This window comes from Cynocephalus volans, chromosome 1, assembly GCF_027409185.1.
Source record: "Cynocephalus volans isolate mCynVol1 chromosome 1, mCynVol1.pri, whole genome shotgun sequence".
In the NCBI taxonomy this organism is placed as follows: Eukaryota; Metazoa; Chordata; class Mammalia; order Dermoptera; family Cynocephalidae; genus Cynocephalus; species Cynocephalus volans.
In genome coordinates, this window is record NC_084460.1 from 234,909,937 (window position 1) to 234,930,294 (window position 20,358).

General features: G+C 34.0%; 1 protein-coding gene across 1 annotated transcript in view; it reads right to left on the reverse strand.

The window, feature by feature from the left end:
• Positions 1 to 570: 570 nt before the first annotated feature.
• Positions 571 to 20,358, reverse strand: part of SCN7A (sodium voltage-gated channel alpha subunit 7) — a 63,764-nt gene continuing 43,976 nt past the window's right edge. The window contains exons 16-24 of the mRNA XM_063092342.1: positions 18,903 to 19,057; positions 14,151 to 14,324; positions 12,037 to 12,144; positions 8,196 to 8,474; positions 7,243 to 7,296; positions 6,717 to 6,854; positions 4,904 to 5,008; positions 4,299 to 4,569; positions 571 to 1,637 (exon numbers count right to left, since the gene is read on the reverse strand). Coding sequence (XP_062948412.1) covers positions 571 to 1,637; positions 4,299 to 4,569; positions 4,904 to 5,008; positions 6,717 to 6,854; positions 7,243 to 7,296; positions 8,196 to 8,474; positions 12,037 to 12,144; positions 14,151 to 14,324; positions 18,903 to 19,057 — 2,351 coding nt within the window. The remainder of the gene's footprint in view (positions 1,638 to 4,298; positions 4,570 to 4,903; positions 5,009 to 6,716; positions 6,855 to 7,242; positions 7,297 to 8,195; positions 8,475 to 12,036; positions 12,145 to 14,150; positions 14,325 to 18,902; positions 19,058 to 20,358) is intronic.

A 20,358-nucleotide genomic window follows, 5' to 3' on the forward strand; every position in this document is an offset into this window, starting at 1 on the left:
AAAGTGTCTGTGATTGATCTCAAAGGCACTTTCTAAAGAACTTCCCTCTCCCTTCCCCCAATTGGCACTTGTCTAGGCGAGTTTATGATTTAATGGCCTGTAGCGTTTTACTATTTTTTAAAAACTATACCACATTAAGAAAGCACTGGTTTATTTGTAACTAAGTCCCAATAGTGGTGACTTGAAGCCCATCAAATTAGACAAACAATACACAAGGAAGCCCTCTTAGCTGCTAATCTCTACCACCATCTCCCCTCCCCCCCATCCTCCAGGAGAGGCACACACTATATAAGCCATTTAGAGAAAACAAACCCCGGATTGTCAAACGGCAAATTTAACCCACTTTAACTCACTGCAGCAATATTACGGGGTTGTTTTTCCTGATAAATTGGTTAGATTGAACATAAAGGGGTAAAAAGTGAATCTGGCAAGGAGTCTTGTAAATACAAGCTTAACTTCCATGGCTTGTAAACAATTGATCATAATCTGTACTTTCTCTGATCTTTTTTTTTCTGATTTAAACTTTTAACTAGTTTGGGATATAAAGAAGGTAAGAGGTGGTAACTGGAATTAGATCTGGCCCTGCAGAGTTGACTTTTCCTTAGCTTTGTCAAAATAGACATGTTCTTTAGTAGTTTGAACATCTCTTTCATCACCTATCATGTTAATATCTGATGTATTTTTGTCATTTTGCCTTAAGCGGTAACTTTTATAGGCGCGCTGAATGATGGTTGCTGAAACCGCCTCTTGTTTGCGTTTCAGAGTAGTTGTAATCGGCTCATATGTGATCTTGAAAGGGTTGGCTAACATGAACCCTGATTCTATCTCTGAAAGGACTTTCTCCATCCTCACATCTTTACCCATAACTCTCTTTGTGAAAGCAAGTAAGATGTCAAGACAATGAATTCTGTCCCCAACAGCCATGGGAAGATCCAAAGCAAGGAGCTGGCCCTTGTTTGGTTTTGCCATGAAAAGAGGAGGATCAAGAGCAGCTGCAAAATCTGAAAGCTTGCTAGAGTCTATGTACTGAGTCCTGTCAGGATCAAATGTCGTCCACACTTGAAAGAATTTCCTAAAATCGTCTTCACTCAAGGTCTTGGCTTTTTTCTTAGAAGAAATATTTAAGAACTCCATGACAACAACAATATACATATTTACAATGATCAGCCACGATATGAGTATGTAACTGACAAAGTAAAAAATCCCAACAGAGGGGTTACCACAATCTCCTCTAACCTGAGTTCCAGGGTTAATTTTATCAGGATCACAGTCAGACCATTTACTATTGAAAATTGCGTTGAGCATGCCATCCCAACCAGCAAATGTTGTAACTTGGAAAAGGCAGATCATACTGCTGCCAAAGGTTTCAAAGTTGGACACATCATTAATTCCAGCTTCCTTTTTAACATAGGCAAAGTTATACATTCCAAAGATGGCGTAGATGAACATGACCAGGAAGATGAGAAGACTGATGTTCAACAATGCTGGGAGGGACAGCATCAAAGGAAGCATCAGATTATGGAACACCTTTGGACCTTTCCCAAGACGCAGGATGTGGATGACCCGTGTGAGAAGTATCAGTTGCACAAGTAAAGGAGGCACAAGATAGGATCCTATTGTCATAGGCAGCAACAGTCCTTGGTGTGGGAAAAGAAACAGCAGACAATAAAATTACTCAATACATTTGTATTTAGAGGAACATAAATTATTTTACATTTAATTGTTTTTTCTATATTTTATTGATCCTTCATCAATCCCTCTCATTTTATTAATCCCTCTCATTGAACAGTTAGCAAATTAAAAGTTTCCGTTAGCCAAATATTGTGTCAATGCTCAGGGTATCTAGTAAAATTTGGAATAGAAATCTTTTGTACCATCATCTTAAGAGTATGGAATCACAGGCAACCTTAATCCAAAATGTAGGGAAGTAGTCATAATTTTTTCTGATTGCTGTTGCATCAAGAAATTTAGCTCCATGCAACCCTTACTGATTGCCTAATAAAGTTGTCATGCAAATATGCAAAGATGAATGACGTGATTTCTGTCCTCGAAGACCTTTTAATCTAGAAACTTGTAATAGACACTGAATTATAAGGCACGGCAGAAAAACCTAATTGATAGCTATAATTACAAAATGTCTGGCATTCAGTGATTCATAGATTGTAGTTTAATTTATTTATTTCATAAATAGTATTTGGGCCTCAGGGGCTTTAAAATGTAAATTAAATAAATTAATCTTTGCTTAAAACTTTTTCATAGTGGTGGTGGGTGGGTGAGGAAAGTGTGGAACTATGAAACAAGGTAAAGTTGTAGTTATCATAAGAGGCATAAGGGATGTTCTCTGGAAGTACTGGAGAGAGTGTGGCTCATTTTGAGTTGAGAAGATGGTGGAAGGGAGAATCTCATGAAGCTTCTAAATGAGACTGCATGTTTTCTGAATCTGGAAGGATCATGCCTCACATTTCTGTTAAACTTTGTCACTGCCTAAGATGACATTCTCTCTGATGTTCTAGCCTATCTCTACCCTTATCTCCACACTGCTTTAGTGCATCTTCCACTCTGACCCAAATTCTTATTTCTCCTCAATCTTCTAAACTCTTCCATTACACAGAAACCATCCCCATTTAATTGTAAATGAATTTCTCTATATCCTCATCAACTAAACTTTTTTAACTTCCTCTCTTTCCTAAAATTTGACTATTTTAAGGATATTTCCTTTGAAACCCTCTCAAATGTAGGCTGCTCATTTCTCCCTACTCTATATTCTTCAGGGTAGAAAGATGGAATAAATATTTTTCCTTTCAATGTGATTTCCAGACACTTCTTTATCATTTTTATAAAGAAAAAATAAAAGAAATTTCTGATGCTTTGTGGATCCTGACATTCAAGTATATAATTTCCTTCCATTCTTTGGCTCTGTGATCTACTCATACCTCCTCATTTATATTCATTCAAGACTTTAGTAATTCACTCCCTTTTTCCCTTTCCACCTCAGCACCTACCATCAACAATCCATTGAAAGGCCAGCCTCTCAGTCTTTGGCTTCCTCAACTCTAGTAAACTTCTCCATCATTTGACTTCAGTCATCCACATCTACGACCACATTCTGGACCCAGGATAGCTGACCTTCTGAAACCTCAAGTTTGAAAGCTTTCCCTCACACTGCAGTTTCTTTTCCTTCCAGCTCTCTGATGAAATAACTCCCACTTAATTCTCAAAGTGCTTTTTAATTCTATAATTCCTCTCTTTTCTTCCTATCAGCCCCCTCCTGTCTTCATGTATGTTTCTATCAGGCTTCTTGTATTTTTCTTTCAGTTGCGTTGCTTTAACCATCAACTAAATGAGAGAATTTACTGGAAGCACAACTGGGCAGACAGTTTATCTTCATTTTCCACCACTAAATACACAGAATAGTGCTTGACACAATATGTTCTTAAATATTGTTCCTGCTCTCACGGAGCTTACACTTTGGTATGTGTTATGGGGAGGCAGATAATAAACTTCTCTCTGTCTGAAACACTTTTATCCTAAATTCTTTACTTGGCTACCCCCTTATCCAATAGGTCTCTCTTTAGATTTTGCTTCTCCCATAAGTTTTCTCTGATCTCTACTTACTGATCAGGTGTCCCTCCCTCTGTTATGCTGTGACAGCACTCTGTGCTTCTCCTACCATAACCTTAATAGCACAGCATTAGAATGTGCTGTATGATTGTCTGTATCCTTTAATAGACTATAAACTATGCATATACAGGAATTATGCCTATCCTGTTTACTACTAAATTCTTTGTATATAGCACAATATCCTTTAACAAAGAGGATAATTGAGTCTACTTGTTAAGTAAGAGAGTTATATATTCAAAGTAAGAGAAAACTAGTGACAAATTCATTAAAGTCTAAAAGCCTAGTGTTGGAAAAGTTGTAATTTGTTTTAGATATTAGAGGGTGAGGAACACTAGGGAGCTCAAAAGGTTATATCATTCTAAGATATAAAGATCCTTCTAGTGTCATCTTAGAAAACTAATGTACATAATATACTAAAGGGGTAACTAAGCATTTACCTGGTGATTTGTGACATGAACTTCATGCTATTAGTTCAAGAAATATTTTTGAGTATTGTGTATTTGTCAGGCGGTGTGTACATATATGAATGCAAAAATGTGAGGCATGCCTGTTGGGAATAAAAAAAGATCTCTATCTTCTTTGCTTGTTAAGTGATTATATCTCAAAAGACATTTACTATAAGAGATTGCCTGAATTAATACTATTACAAGTGAAAATTTGACCAAATAAAATCTTACCTGTAATAGAGAAAATGACCACCACAAAATCAAAAATGTTCCATCCAATGGTGAAATAGTAACAACGGAAAGAGACGAGCTTCATTACACATTCTGTAGTATACAGTATAACAAAAATTGAATTAATCCAGTAGAGAGCAGTTTCCATTTGTGGACTCTGTTCATCACTTTGTATCATAATTGTTATTACTTGGAAACAGATAAGAACCATAATGATAACATTAAAAACTTGATTTGTTACCAAGCCAAAAATAAACCCTTGGAACTTGTTCTGTGGATAAAGAAAACAAGTGTAATAGTTTTATTAATAGGATATATATATATATATATGTATGTACACACACACAGTCTTAAGATTCTACAACTTCTCTTCCAGAATAAACTGGAGAATAAGTGAGGGTCTTAGTTTTCACCCAACTATAACTATAGCATATAGTCAAAACAAACAAACAAAATGTCACTAAAACCTTTGTCAATGAACACATTTTATAAATTTTGTGCAAAGCATTTGTTAAGGCTTTTAAAAGCATACTTTCATCTTTAAAAGCATATATTTAAAGAAACTTTTTTTTGAAGCTGGAAAAAAAATCTAGACATTTTCTTACTCCTGGGCGAGGTATTGGTCTTTCAGAACCCTCACACATCAGCTTCTTCAGCCAACGGTATTGTTTCTTCTGTTTTACTGTTATAAAGATATTTGAGCCTCCCTGGTAAAGAAATGAAAAAAAAAAAATTCAAGTCACATTTAATCCAAGTTTTCCTTTATATTAATATGCATCTTAGAAAATTTGGCAGTTATTGATTTAATCCTTTAAAATAGGCCTAACTGTAATGAAGTAAACCACGTTTGAACATGTCTGACTTTTTGCACAAAAGTCCATATAAAACACATATAAAATACACGCTGGTAGTGACTGATATTCAGTAATCTTTTGGTGCAATTTCCTGTGGACAATTAACCCTATTTGCACTTTTCAGATTACTGAGGGGCAAAGGAGAAACAGCAGGAGTTATCTAGAAAGGTTTACTAAGAAAAGTTGAACTCAATAGCTAAAGGTGAAGTTGATTTGTACCTTTTAACAATCAGAATAAATAGAATTGGTAATATATGTATTTTTATATGTTCATATATTACTTTATTTTCCAAATACTATCAGATGATATTTTTTACTATTATTCCAAAAGTATCTTGTGCCTACTTCTTCATAACACCTTCTAGGCATTATTCATTTTTGTGTTTCTAGTGCTAACTTCAGTATCTTACACAAAATATATGATGTGAATAATGTCATGCTAATCTAGGAATTAGGAATTGATACTGCCTCAAATGAGGACCTGGTTATGTAAAATTGACAGAGATCACGAACTAGAAACCTAGAAAGAAATCCTAGGATGCTATCCTATTGGGTTGAAATTCCTAGTAAAGAATTTTTTTCTTGAACTCTTCACATATTTGTGCAGATACACAACATTACACAACATTACAACATTTGTTTTTCAGCACATTATTATTTACAAAGCATATATACAAAAACACTTGTAATTTTTAACTTTTAAAATGTGTATGTATCAGAGTTCCCATGCAGCCTTTATGGAAAATGGTATGGAGGTTCCTTAAACAATTACAGATAGATCTACCATATGACCCAGCTATTCCACTGCTGGGAATATACCCAGAGGAATGGAAATCATCATGCCAAAGGGATACCTGCACTCCCATGTTTATTGCAGTACTATTTACAATAGCCAAGAATTGGCACCATTCAAAATGTCCATCATCAGATGAGTGGATAAGGAAACTATGGTATATTTACAAAATGGAATGTTACTCTGCTATAAAAAAGAATGAAATACTACCATTCACGACAAGCTGGATGGACTTAGAGAAAATTATATTAAATGAAACAAGTAAGGCACAGAAAGAGAAATACCACATAGTCTCACTTATTTGTGGGAGCTAAAAATAAATAAGTAAATAAATAAATAAATATACAAACAAATAAAGGGTGTGTGTGGGGTGGGGGGAAGAAGACACAACAATCACAACAATTCCTTGAACTTGTTAAGACAAGTGAACAGATATGATGTAGTTGCGGGGAGAGCAGAGACAGGGAGCGGGGAAAGAGGAACAGGTAAAGGAACAAGAAAATCAACTACAATGTATATTGAGAAGTTAAAATAAAAAAATAAAAATAAAAATAAAATATAAAACATTAGGAACATTGAGAAAAAATAAAAATAAATAAATAAATAAAATTGTATATATAGGCAAATATAGAAAATAACATAAGGATGAACATTTTAGCAATGTTCATCTATGTACAGGAACATCAATATTTTTTTTTTAGATACTTATCAAATAAAAATGACATTAAAAAATCCAAAACCAAATATTTGAAGCAGGGCATTTATACTTATCTTTATTTTATGCTTGTTGAAATTGGCAATAATAACACCAATCAGCATGCTCAGAGGGAGAAATAATCCAAAGATAATAAAGTTGATAAAGTAGCAATACATATAGATGTTGTCTTCAAAATTAGGCTGCACATTTACCTAAAAGTTAATTTGCAAAATAAGCAATATATTGATACTGACTTTTTAAAACATCAAATGGGTAAAACAGTTCGTGATAAGAAAATCTAACAATGTTACTTGAGGTATGTTTTCTCTTTGCTCTTTCATGAAAGAATACTGTTTCTTTGTTTCTTTGGATTTAAAAATTTATTTCATTGATTTAATCATTGTTACAAATCTGGTAATCTTTCAAATGGGCTTATTGGGTCAATCATTGTATACAATCCTGGAAGGATTTAATTGTCTGTTAAATACCCAATCTAATATGTACTTAATTTCTGTTAATTATTGCTGGTGTCCTGTGCTTGAATTGCAAAATGACTTTGCTTGGACCTTAACAATGGCTTTAAGATTATATTGTACCTACATTAATAGAATCAACTGCTGAGTTCATAATAGTGATCCATCCATTAAATGTTGCCTGTAAAAAATGAGATATATTTAATTCTTATGGAAAACTTTGCTTCATGGCAAAAAGTAAAACTCAATCTGTTTTTAATACACTAAAATATTTGATAGTAAGGTTTACCACACTTCAATATACTGTATAGGTGTGATCTTTAACATTTTCATTATTGCAGTGTCTATTAACAACTATTTTACTTATTATTTATTTGGTGGCTTGCCAGTATGGTGATCTGAGCCTTTGAACTTGGTGTTATCAGCACCGTGTTCTAACCAAGTGAGCTAACCAGCCAGCCTCATTACCAACTATTTTAAATACTTACTTTATTGGTAGCTAATAACCAAATATTTTATGACAGTGTAAATAGAAAGAGAGAGAAATAAGAAAATAGACAGATAAATGGTAAGTAAATATATGTCGCCAAGTGTCACAGTAACTTGTAGCTGCCATACATGTGCTTTTCTGTGGGGGAGATAAAAGAGGAATGATCCACCTCTTCACATCTGCTATATATTGGATCATTAAATAGTCATTTCTCAATGCACTAAATAGAAAAAAAAAAAAAAACAACCAAAACCAAAAAATAGCAGTAACCCAAATTGGACCAATGAATTATGACCCTATTACCTCACCAATGATGGTGAAAATAGGTTTGGCTGGCACCTGCCGTTTCCTCTGTCAGTCCTACCTTGATCTCCACTTCATTCTCCCAACAGGGCAGGGGCTGTATTTTACTCTGGTCTCTATGAATGACTCCAGTATAGTATGTCCCATAACATTTATCTATTAATTAATGATTGCTAAAAATATTTTATAACCAAATATATTAATAATCTGCATTTGTCCTTCACGTTCAACCTACAACACGGATGACACATAATTGATTAAAAAAAAAAAGTCAAAAGTGTACTTACTACTTGAAGCAGAGCAAGGAAGCTATTTCCAACATTATCAAAGTTTAGTTTTGCATTCTCCCATGGCATGGATTCATTAAACACAAGGCTTTCACACTGACTCTTATTCATGACTTCATATATAGGAAACCTTTCTCCACTTGTTGGGTCAATGCATTCATAGAACGTACCAGCAAATAAGTGTACTCCCAAGATACTAAAAATTAGCCAGATCAGAAGGCACACCAGAAACACATTCAAAGTGGGTAAAGTTGTTTTAATCAAAGCTCTCACAACCACCTGGCATATAAAAAAGAACATGTATGTAAACTTTAGACAAAAAAAATGGAAACTATTTTAATTTATGATAAAATTGAAAATACTAATTGATATAATGTCATATTGAAAAAATAACAACAAAAAAGCCATATCTAAAGATTCCATAATCCACATGCCAGTATTGGAATAACCCAAATAGCAATTTACTTACAATAAAAAATATACATTAAGAATCCGGATACTCTCAAAATCTTTGTACTAAAAAATATTAAAAGGTAACAGAGCTGATTAGTACAAATACTAGGATACATAATTATTTCACTAACTCAACTCATGTTTATTGATTTCCTATATTGTACCAGAAATGGTCAAGATAATTCAACCTATGTGTATGTATGAGATTATTTAGAAAGCATACAAAATGAGAGGGAATGGGTCTAACACTGTCTTGAGGATTTTAACCTTAGGGAGGACGAGCCTGCAAAGAAGACAATGAAGGAGTGGCAGGGGACATAAGAAGGCCAGAAACTGTAGCATCAGTGAAGCGAAGGGAAGACACTTTCAGGATACACTGAGTGGGGCAGCTGTACCTTGTGAAGCCTCAAACCTCCTCACTGCACCATTCTCTGTCACTGGTGAGAGTGAGAAATTTGGGAGATCAGTCCTCCACCGAAACTCGAATACTGGCCATAGTCTATAATAATTGTCTTCAATTCCTCAACTATCTTCACTCTTTAATATTTAAATCAGAATTTTATTTTTATCATGCCACTGAAGCTGTTATGGCAAGTGTAAACCAGTTGCTATATCCAGTAGAATATTTTCAGTCCCACAATTTTTCTCTTTCTCTTAACATTTATATTTTTGATTTCCCTCCTCTGACCTTACATCTTTCACTTTTATTCTGAAGCACCATGGATTCTTTTTTCTACGACTGTAAACTTTCCTTCCCTCAATGAATACTCGATATTTATCTTTTTGCTTATACTTTATTCTATAGTTTTCTGTCCTTGAATTAATATTTTGACTTATAATTGTGCGTTCAATAACATATTATTTCTAAAACTAGGACACAAATGTTTTGTTGATACTTTAGATATTTTAAGAGGTCCACTGATGCTTCTGCTGGGAAGAAATGCCTGTCTTTAGAAAATCCACGGATATGAGAATAAAACAGTGTACATGGTTGCCACAAATATTTGAGAAATAAAGAGCTCCTGAGACCTTAAACATTAAATACATAAAATAACTTTGTAAGCACATAGCTTCCTAATATACTTAGGGATATATCTTTAAGGATAATTTAACTACAGAACTTCCAGGGGTTGAGATGAGGCTTCAGGTCTGGACCCGACCTTGACCTAACCAGGGCTACTATTTTCCTGATATCGAATTGTCCATGGCCACTATCTCACTGCCATTCTAATGAATGCACAACATCAAATGGTACAGTGCTTAATTTCTGACAAACAGAGCGAGTTTCTCTAGCAAATGTCTTCCTACTTTTCTCTAAATTGGGGGAAGACAACTTGCTGATTTCAGCACTCTTTTTTTCCCCCTGTGTATCTAAACCTATTAGGAAAAAAAGTAGTATCATTCCATAATTTTTTTAAAACAATAATGACAAGTTTATTTTAGTGACATTCATTTAGAGTGTGTTTGTGTGTTTATGTGTTTTGAGTCAATAGACTATTTGTAGTATGTAGTCCCAGAATAATGTTCTATGAAGTTTTACTATCACTAAGCTGCATTTAAATTGGAAATTTGGCTATTTTTTCTTTATCCTCAACCTTACAGTCCTCTTCAACTACTTTTTCCTTTTCAGCTTATTTTCTACCTTATTTTACTTTAAAAGCATAGAAGAATATCACCACCTTGTGGGCTTCCATGATGTGGTTAATAAAATCTGTTTCATAGGTTATAATACAAATTACAATTACCATTTTTGATTTTTTTGTTTTGAAGTACATGACAATTAAAATTTTGCTCTATTTGCCATATAATCAATTTTTTTTCCCTCAGATAAATCTAATACTAGTAAATCTAATATTTTGGGGAATAGGTTGATCAGACCTAAGTTCTCATTCATATGAGTTACAAAAATATTATTATCAATCATGCACTTAGCATTTATATTAAAATGTTGTTCCAAAGAGGCTTTAACATGGAAAAAAGGGAGAGAGGACAGGTAAGAATTCATAGTTTGTGATGTGTGATAAAAAAGAAAGTAAATTTATTTTAAAATTAACAGAATGGGAGAAAATGTTTGCAAAATATACATCTGACAAAGGATTAATATCCAGAATATACAAAGAACTGAAACATCTTTATGGCAAAAAACAAGTAACCCAATTAAAAAATGGGCAAAGGAGCTAATAGGCATTTCTCAAAGGAAGATATATGAATGGCCAGCAGACACATGAACAAATGCTCAACATCACTCAGCATTCAGGAAATGAAAATCACTGAGATACCATCTCACTCCAGTTAGGATGGCTAATATCCAAAAGACTGTGAATGATAAATGCTGGCGAGGTTGTGGAGAAAAAGGAACTCTCATACACTGTTGGTGGGACTGCAAAATGGTGCAGCCTTTATGGAAAATGTTATGGAGCTTCCTTAAGCAATTTCAGATAGATCTACCATATGACCCAGCGATTCCACTGCTGGGAATATACCCAGAGGAATGGAAATCATCAAGTCAAAGGTATACCTGTACTCAATGTTCATTGCAGCACTATTTACAATAGCCAAGAGTTGGACCCAGCCCAAATGTCCATCATCAGATGAGCGGATAAGGAAACTGTGGTATATCTACACAATGGAATACTACTCTGCTGTAAAAAGAATGAAATACTACTATTCACAGCAACATGGATGAACTTAGAGAAAATTATAGTAAGCGAAACAAGTCAGGCACAGAAAGAGAAATACAACATGTTCTCACTTATTTGTGGGAGCCAAAAATAAATAAATAAATAAATAAATACACAAACAAATGGTGGGGAGGGAAGAAGACACAACACTCACAATTCCTTGAAGTTGTTAAGACAAGTGAACAGATATACGGTTGATGGCAGGAAGGGGGGAGGGAAGAGGGCCCCAAAATCAACCAGATTGTATATTGATAAAATTAAATTAAAAAATTAAAACTTTTCTTTCATTCAGTAAATAACTAGTGTGTACAATGTTCTTATAATTTTAAAAACTAAGTTAACTGATCCAAAGTTTCATGTTCTGAGAGTTATATTTTTAAAATTGAAACAATTTCATTAATATTCATATATATCTATGTGAATTAGAAAGGTATTAGTTTTGGAACTGTATTTTCTTTCTCAAATATCAGTTCCTTTTTGCTTTTTAAAATTAGTTTTCATATATTATGAACAATAATGACCTAAAAATCTTAGTAACATAACTAACATACCTATTCCTTTCTATTTTTAAGCAGTAGAATATAAGATTTTTGTTGTATTAATATTGCTAAAGGTACAAATGAGAAGATAACAAAGCTTGTTGCTTTGTGGAGATTTAGTAATCACAAATAACAACTTACAGATTAGCTTAGAAAGTTTTCTCTTACCTTCATTCTTTCAAATTGAGATAGAACTCTGAGTGCCCGAAGGAACTTAATAGAAGTAAGTGGTTTTAGTTCTTCCCGAGTTTTGCCTATTAAGCTAAGACAAAACACCTATATATTTAAAAAAAGAAAGTGAATAAGGTTCCATTTTTAATCAAAATAACATGTGAACTTTGCACTTATTACAAAAATGATACACAAACCTTACCAATAAATTTGTGAAATATTTTAATATATATTTCAAAATATCTTAATAATGACTTACAGAAAATTATAAAAATCATTTTGTGTTAAAATCACTTAAAAAGATGAGACAAAAATATTTTCTGGTAATAAGGTGCATATGTTACTAAGATAAACAAAAATTATATATTTTACATTCTTTATGATCAAGAATTAGTATTTATATTCTTAGTTTGAAATTAGATTGAGTCAGTTTTATGATTATTTGCAATTCAGCAACAGTATGAAATGTAATCATTAAAACAAAATTTGGAATATATTTACATACACATCCATGTATAAATATGGTTAAGATGATAGAAAAAATTGGATTTCAGAGGACAGGCATCAAGAAGGTTATGACTATTGTTAAGTTAAAAGTACAAATTACTAAAAAGTATAAGTAGATACTGAGATGACACTTTAAAGTAAATATGTATGCCATAAAATGATTCAAGGTTAATAAATGTTAATAGATATTGAGCAAGGTGGAAAAGCGATGATTAACTTTTATTGTATCTCCATAAGTTCTATATTTTCAAGTCAACAGATATGAAAAATTTGTTCTTTTTACCCTGTACTAAAGAGATGGTCTTAAAGTAGGCTTTGAAGTAAGAATTTCACTTACATAAGCATGGGGGGATATGGACACATGAGAACAATGGCTAGGAAACAGGAAGGTGAGTTGCAAGCATAGTGTGGTTTGGCTGGAGTAGGTGGTTAATTTGTAAGAATTACTTTGGAAGACAGAGGTCAGCTATTTTAAGTCATTAATTATAGATTGTGGAGCTTCCATTATTGTTTATAGAATAGGGAACTATTTGTTCATCCAACAAAAATTATAGCCCCTACTATGTGGCAGGAATTGTTCTAGGCCCAGGGGATAAAGGACAGAAGAAACCTGAGAAAATATTCTGCCCTAATGGAACTTATTTTTGGTGGGAGGAGACAGATAGTACACAAAATAAATGAATAATTTGTATGACATTAATAGAGGCTATGGGGATAAAGAAAGCAGAGAAAGGGAAAGGGACTATTGGAGTATTCACTGTCTTAAATAGGGTAGTGAGGAAAGTCCTAACTTTGAAGGACTTTTTCATTTCAGCCAAGATATAAATGCCAGCAAAAGTTGCAGGTGGAATAGAATAAGTGCAAGCCACTAAGAAGGAAATAATCTTGGCATGTGTGAGGAGCTTCAAGAAAGCCAGTGCTGTATATGGACCTGGATGGGGTGTAGGGGAGAGAGTGGATAGAGAATGTTAGGAAACAAGATCTGATTGTGTAGTCACTTGTAGGCCTTTGATTGCAAAGACTGTAGCTTTTACTCTGAGTGAGATGGGGGTGTTTATTAGAGGGTTCCAAGAAGAGAAGTGACATGAGGTGACTTCCATTTGGCAACAGTCACTCTGGTTGCTGTATGGAGAATAGAATGAAGGTGTGCAGTGGTGGAAGCAGGCATGCCAGTTCAGGATCTACTTCAGTCATCCAAATGAGAAATTTTGGTAGCATGGCTCAGCATGATACTAGTAAAGGTCTGATAAGTAGTATCATTGTGGAGATATGATTTAAAAATCAAGCCAACAGAATTTAAATATTCTTAGAGAGCTGAAATTTTCAAAATATTGTGCAACAAATCTATCCTGTTGGCAGTGGGTTCATAGGTGACTATTACAATAACCCAGGAGTGAAGTGTGAATTTTCTAAATTTTAGAATGAAAAAAAAAAAGACAGATGTTAAATGTGATAAATGAAGAAAAATGGTATGTTGATGACTGCTAAGGTACAGAGAGAGGGAAAAGGAAAATGGAGTTAAAAAGTAAGGGTAAAGAAGAAAGAGAAGAAGAAAGAAGATGAAATTTTAAAATAGCCTTTAAAATTTACTTTAAAATACATACAATAACAACCATGAAGTCCAGCTTGTACCACCCATTAGTAAAATAGGCTTTAAAACCATATGCCATCCACTTTAGAAGCATTTCCAGAATGAAGATGTAAGTGAAGATCATGTCAGCATATTCTAATAAGATTTTAGTAGTCTTTCTCTGATCGATATATATATCTTCAAAAGCCTGTGGGTAAAAAATTAAGGATTAGGTGTACATGTCATTTCAAAAAACTTCTTTGACATAGAAGGGAAATAAAATCCTGTCACTAATAAGCAGATGATGCGCATTGACGCAGGTTGTAGTGTTGAGGGCTGGTTCGTTCTGCTTATGTTTATTGACATAATCAATAAGTACCATTTTCTGATCTCATGCCTATAGTTGACATCATTAATTGCTCCCAGAACTTCTTACAGAGGATGAACTTGACTTCGTAATTGCTTCAAAAAGTGATCTGTAAAGCTCCTCTCAAATCACTTTATTAAACATAACATGAGAGACAAAATCTTTATTTATATATGACATAGGTCTTATCTATGGTAGCCAACTCACAGATATATGCTATTTGTTCAGAGAAGAACAGAGATTTTTTTTAAAAAGTGTCTTTAGAAATCCATACATCCATTACAAGAAAAGTCACAAAACTTGACTTGCTGCAGAAATAATCAGGTAAGCCAGTGGAAACACATGAATATGAAATAAAACTATACAGTAATTACTTATTCAAAGTTTCTCAGTTTTAATAAGTCAACCTTAACGATAAAATACATGAAGTCTGAAAATGTCATTCAAAGCAATTGCATATTTTTTAGCATTAAAAGTAGGCAATGAAGTACTAATAACCTCAGGAAGACTTTCAGTATTAATGTGAATCAAGGACAAGAGGTAAACAAGGATTAAAATAATTAAAATAATCTCATGTAAAGAATGATGTGATTCTTAAAATGCACTGTTAAAAAAAGTAAATATAAAATAACAATAGAGTCGCTGACTTTCAACTGAACAAATTATGGAGTAAAAGTATCTATAAAGCAGATTATAAATATCATCCAAGGTTATTTTAAATAATTTTATTTTGTTACATTTATTTATTATTGAATAGGTACATAATGCAAAATATAATAAAAAGATGTACAGTAAAGAAAACATGGCATATATACACAATGGAATACTACTCACACATGAAAAAGAAAAAAATCCTGTCATTTGTGGCAACACAGATGAGCCTGGAAGGCATTATGTTAAGTGAAATCAGAAAGATAAATACCACATGTTTTCCCTCATATACAGGAGCTAAAAAAATAAAATAACATAAACCAATAAGTTGAACTTTTAGAAGTAGAGTAGGACTGTAGTTACTAGAGACTGGGAAGGGGTGGGGGAGAAGGGAAAGTGACAGGTTGGTTAATGGACACAAAATTACAGCTAGATAGGAAAGGTAAGTTCTAGTAGTGTACAACAGTGTTAGGCATCTATAATTAACAGTAATTTATTGCATGTTCACAAATGGCCAGAAGAGAGGAGCTTAAATGTTCTCATCACAAAAAAAAAAATAAAGATTTGCCCTGATGTATTTGCTAACTACTCTGATATGACTACCATGCATTGTATGCATGTATTGAAATATAACTCTGACCACATAAATATGTACAAGCAATATGATTCAATTTTTTTAAAAAATAAAAGATGTACAGAAGCTTCCACTTCAATTAGCATGGGTGGAATAATTTCCACCAGGCCAGTGTTCCTGCTGAGAACTAGAAAAGCTGTATAAAGTTTATAAAGTGTCTGTTTTTAAAGCATCACAGAGCTGCTGTATCAATGAAAAGCATACAAGCCATAATTGTAGAAAGAAGAAAGTTGAGAGTATATGCAGAATACAAAGATTTATCATGTAAATTCTAAACAAAAGAAAGCTAATATCAAATTAGACAAAATAAATTGCTAAAGATAAAGGGACATTCATAATGATAAAGGGTTCAATATCCCAGGTATAAACGTGTATGCACAAAATAACAGGTCATCAAAATATGTAAAGAAAAATTAATGGAACTAAAAGGAGATTTAGAAAAAAAAATAGCCATAGTGGAATGATTTAACACATTCTTTCTATAACTAATATTAGATTAAAACAATCTTTACTATATCAGCAAGGGTATAGCAGATGGGAACAGTAGAAACAACAAATGACAAAATTGCACCCCCAAACATCCTATGACATGTACTTTTCAAGTACATATTGGACATTGCAGTGGGTTCTGGAGTTGCCTACTAAGAGCCTCTTTACTGGCAAATCTACCTGTTCCATAGTGACTATGAGTATTGCTTAATAACGCAAAACTGAAGCCCTCTGGAGAATTGACTCTACCAAACAGGAGCCACCTCACCCAAGAGGCAATGCTTCCACTCCTAGAGGGAAACACCTCAGTCAATGGCTGAATGATACAGAAATAAAAATGCCAGCTCTCATACTTCACTCAAGGTGCGACTCTGTGGTATAGTTTGGGCTCCAGAACTTCCCTACAAGAACCATGAAGGGGCCTTTAATGAAGGAAGTATCTTAAACAAGCTCTCATTAAGATCTACATCCACATCGTCTCTTGACCACCAGATGTATACATAGAGTCAAATCTCTTTAGAAAGTGGCTAGGGATGTACTGAAATTGCTAAGCAAGGAGAAGGATTGTGTGCCAGAGGATCTGGTACATATGCAGGACACAGTAACAACATACTAGCAGGGAACAGGAGCGTACTCCTGGCAGTGGCTGCTGAAGGGGCTGTGTATTAGATTCCTATTGCTGCTGCAACAGATTACCACAAATTTAGTGGCTTAAAACAACACAAATATATACTCATTATTCTTGAGGTCAGAAATCTGAAATCAGTTTCACTGGGCTAAAATCAAGGTGCCAGGAGGGCTGGTCCTTTTGGAGGCTCTGAGCAGAGAATCCATTTCCTTTCTTTACCAGCTTCTAGTGGCTCCACTATTAAGCCTGTGGCGTCTTCCTCCATTTTCAAAGCCTGTCATTCCAATCTCTCATGACCTTTTCCATCCTCTCATGACCTTTTCTTTTGACTCCATCTCCTCCTGCATCTCTTTTGTAAGGAACACTGTGATTACATCAGTTCCAACTAGATAATCCAGGATAATCTCCGCATCTAAATATGTGTCTTAATCACATCTTCAAAGACCCTTTTGCCATGAAAATTAACATTCAAAATTTCTGGGGATTATGATATGAACATATTTGGGGACCATTAATTAGCTCACCATAGGCTGATCAAAGGGGATAGAATATAAAGCTAGAGAAAAGGGAGAACATGTTGACATGGGGGTGCTTTCCAGTAACACAGAAGTTAACATCATAATGATCCATTATACTGATATCATGTTCTTCAGACCTGATGAACAAGACATGGTAGGTTTTCTGTATGCATTGGAGAGACGCATGCACCGCCTACCCTAAGAAAGAAAGAATGCTTCATTGACCTTTTTAGGTTCTGAGGGTTAAATTTCACACTTGGGGATATCGATTCATCCTGTTATCAGATGATACAGAAGATAGCTGTTTTCTGTAGGATCTGATGCAAGAAAAGATTCTAAAATAGATTGGCTATATTTCAAGCAGCCTTTCCATTTAAGCCGTATGAAGATACCAAAATACTGGAAGAATCTGTGATGGAGAAAGATGCAGTGTGAAGCACCTGGCAAGCCCACTTGTGGGTATTTCTGCTTCTCATTTCCTCACCTTAGGATAGGTATATTTAGAGGTCTTTGGCCCCCAAATAGGGCACTAGGGGACATAATATGTCTCCTGCTAAAATCAAAGCTAAAATATCATCTTGTCAATTTTGGCTTCTTGTGCTAGCAGACTAGTGACAAAAAAATGGAGTTAGACTAGCAGAGATAATTGACCCTGATTATCATGAGGGAGTGGGATGCTGCAACAAAATTGGAGGAGGAAGAAATAGAAAAGTATATTCTGTTTGAATCTTTTTAAAAAAATTAAGTTCAAAAATGGGTGAAACTAATCTATGACAGTTGAAGTCCACATGCTGGTCAACCATCTGGAGTGGGGAAGTAATAGTGAGGGGTAGGAGTGTGGGTCTGGAGTCCTGGTCATGTTCTGTTTCTCAATCCAAGTGACAGCTACACAGGTGCATTCTCTGATCTTCTTTAATCAAATACAAATATCAGTATACATTCTATTTTTCTTCCTTTCCTACATAAAATACAGCATACCATCTAATTTATTCTAGACCTTTCTTTTTTACTTCTGTATTTTTAAAATAGCTGCACAGTATTCCATTGGATGAATGTATTTAAACATTTACCCATTATATACCAAAATGTAACATTTAGAATATGTTGTGTGGTGTGTACTTTTTTTGTAGGATTGGCGGATGACCATAGTGCAAACATTATATAGCAGTTTTGGATGTCCAAATTATTAAGCTGTTTTATAAATGAAACTTCGTTAAAACCAGAAAAATTAGTTATTTGTTCACATTCACTTTTCTTACTGTAACTCATATATTTTGAAATCTATTACTTATTTACTATTGATATATGTTTAATATCAATATTAAATTTAATATTGAATGATGCATATGTAGACTTTCTAAAAAAGTGTAACATTTAATTTCTAAAACTAAAATCACAGAATATAAATTTGATACCATACTAAGTATTCTGGGAAAAGTAACTCTCTGAATTAACAGAAAAAGGATAAAAGTATCACACATTCCGGGCTGCTCACTTACCAGAGCACCTGTGCTGAGCAGAGTGACAAGGCCAATAAAACACTTAAACCAACTGTTCTCAACTATCTTGCAGCAGGTTTTCCTCATGTTCTGCCAAATTTTTCCTCTCTTGGAGTTTCTACTGCTTTGACCAGGTGAAAATCTCCGTCCATAACCTGTCAAGAATAAAACTGTTAAGCATAAAAATCTAAAAAGCACATGAAAAAGTAAACATTTTGAACTTTCTGCCATATGCTTTAGTAATTATTTATTCACAGATTCTAATATAGGTGGTCTCTGATATACAAACATTGGATTTTTACCTCTGCTGTCGTGACCACTGCAATCGCTGAGAAGAAAAAGAAAAACTGGATTTGTGAGATTGTTAGCAGTTGGAAGAAAGACATTGTGAAAGGCAGGGATAACAGAATATTGCCTCACCCTGCAGAGCAGTCCGAGATAGAACGTATCCCCCACCCACACAAAAAAATACTAACACACCCACACCCCATCTCCTAAATGTTACCTTTTGGCATAATGCCTGAATGTCACCTTCTGAAGATTCACATAGCATAACAAGCATTTCCATTTGAAAAACGTAAATACTTATCAGATGTTAAAAATTATAATACTAGGGTACCTCAAAAAGTTCAAGGAAAAATAGAATTGAAAGATAACATGAATTTTTCCATGAACTTTCTGAAGTGCCCTCATATTAGTTAAATCAATTACAATGTTTTGATTGCAGTTCTTAGGTGTCATGGAAATGGAAGTTTTGATTGAGACTATTTAAGGAGGTGACCTGAATTCTGGAGCACTTTGTTGGAAGAGAACACACGTATGGGGCTGAACTCCACCTTCTAGTCAAGATGGTTAGCAAAAGAAAAACCTGAGGCTGGAGAAGAGAGTGTTTAACAGGTAAGAAAATGAAGACATGGTGGATGGAGTTTGAAGTCAAAACATTTCACTTTAGAATTTTTCCTAGTGTCAAATTATACATCTCTAGTTAAAAAAAAAAAAATGAAGAACATGCTTCCTCCCTTGTTTTAGGTGATACAAGTCCTACAACTCAAGCTACTGTGAACAGATTCTTATTTTGAAGACAGGAATTAGAGCATTTAACAATTACCATTTTGATGACTTTCGAGTGATTTCGAATGTCCAAACCTGTAGTAATTTGTTAATCTTACTAGGAAACTAATTTAAATTATAAGTCATCAAGAGGTGTGTGTTAAATATCTAGTGTGTCAGAAAACTGAAGCCTTATACATTTCTTAATATTCATGTGAAACGTATAAATATCACTACCACAATTTGTTTTCCTATGAAAGTTATAAGGTGCTTTCATATATGTATTTTAATTATCGATCCCATTCCATGAGTTCTAAAAGTACTTGATTTCACTTCAACATATATATGTATATTTTTTCCAGTGCTGCTGTAACTATACTGATTTTGTTTTCTTCCTAAATCATGC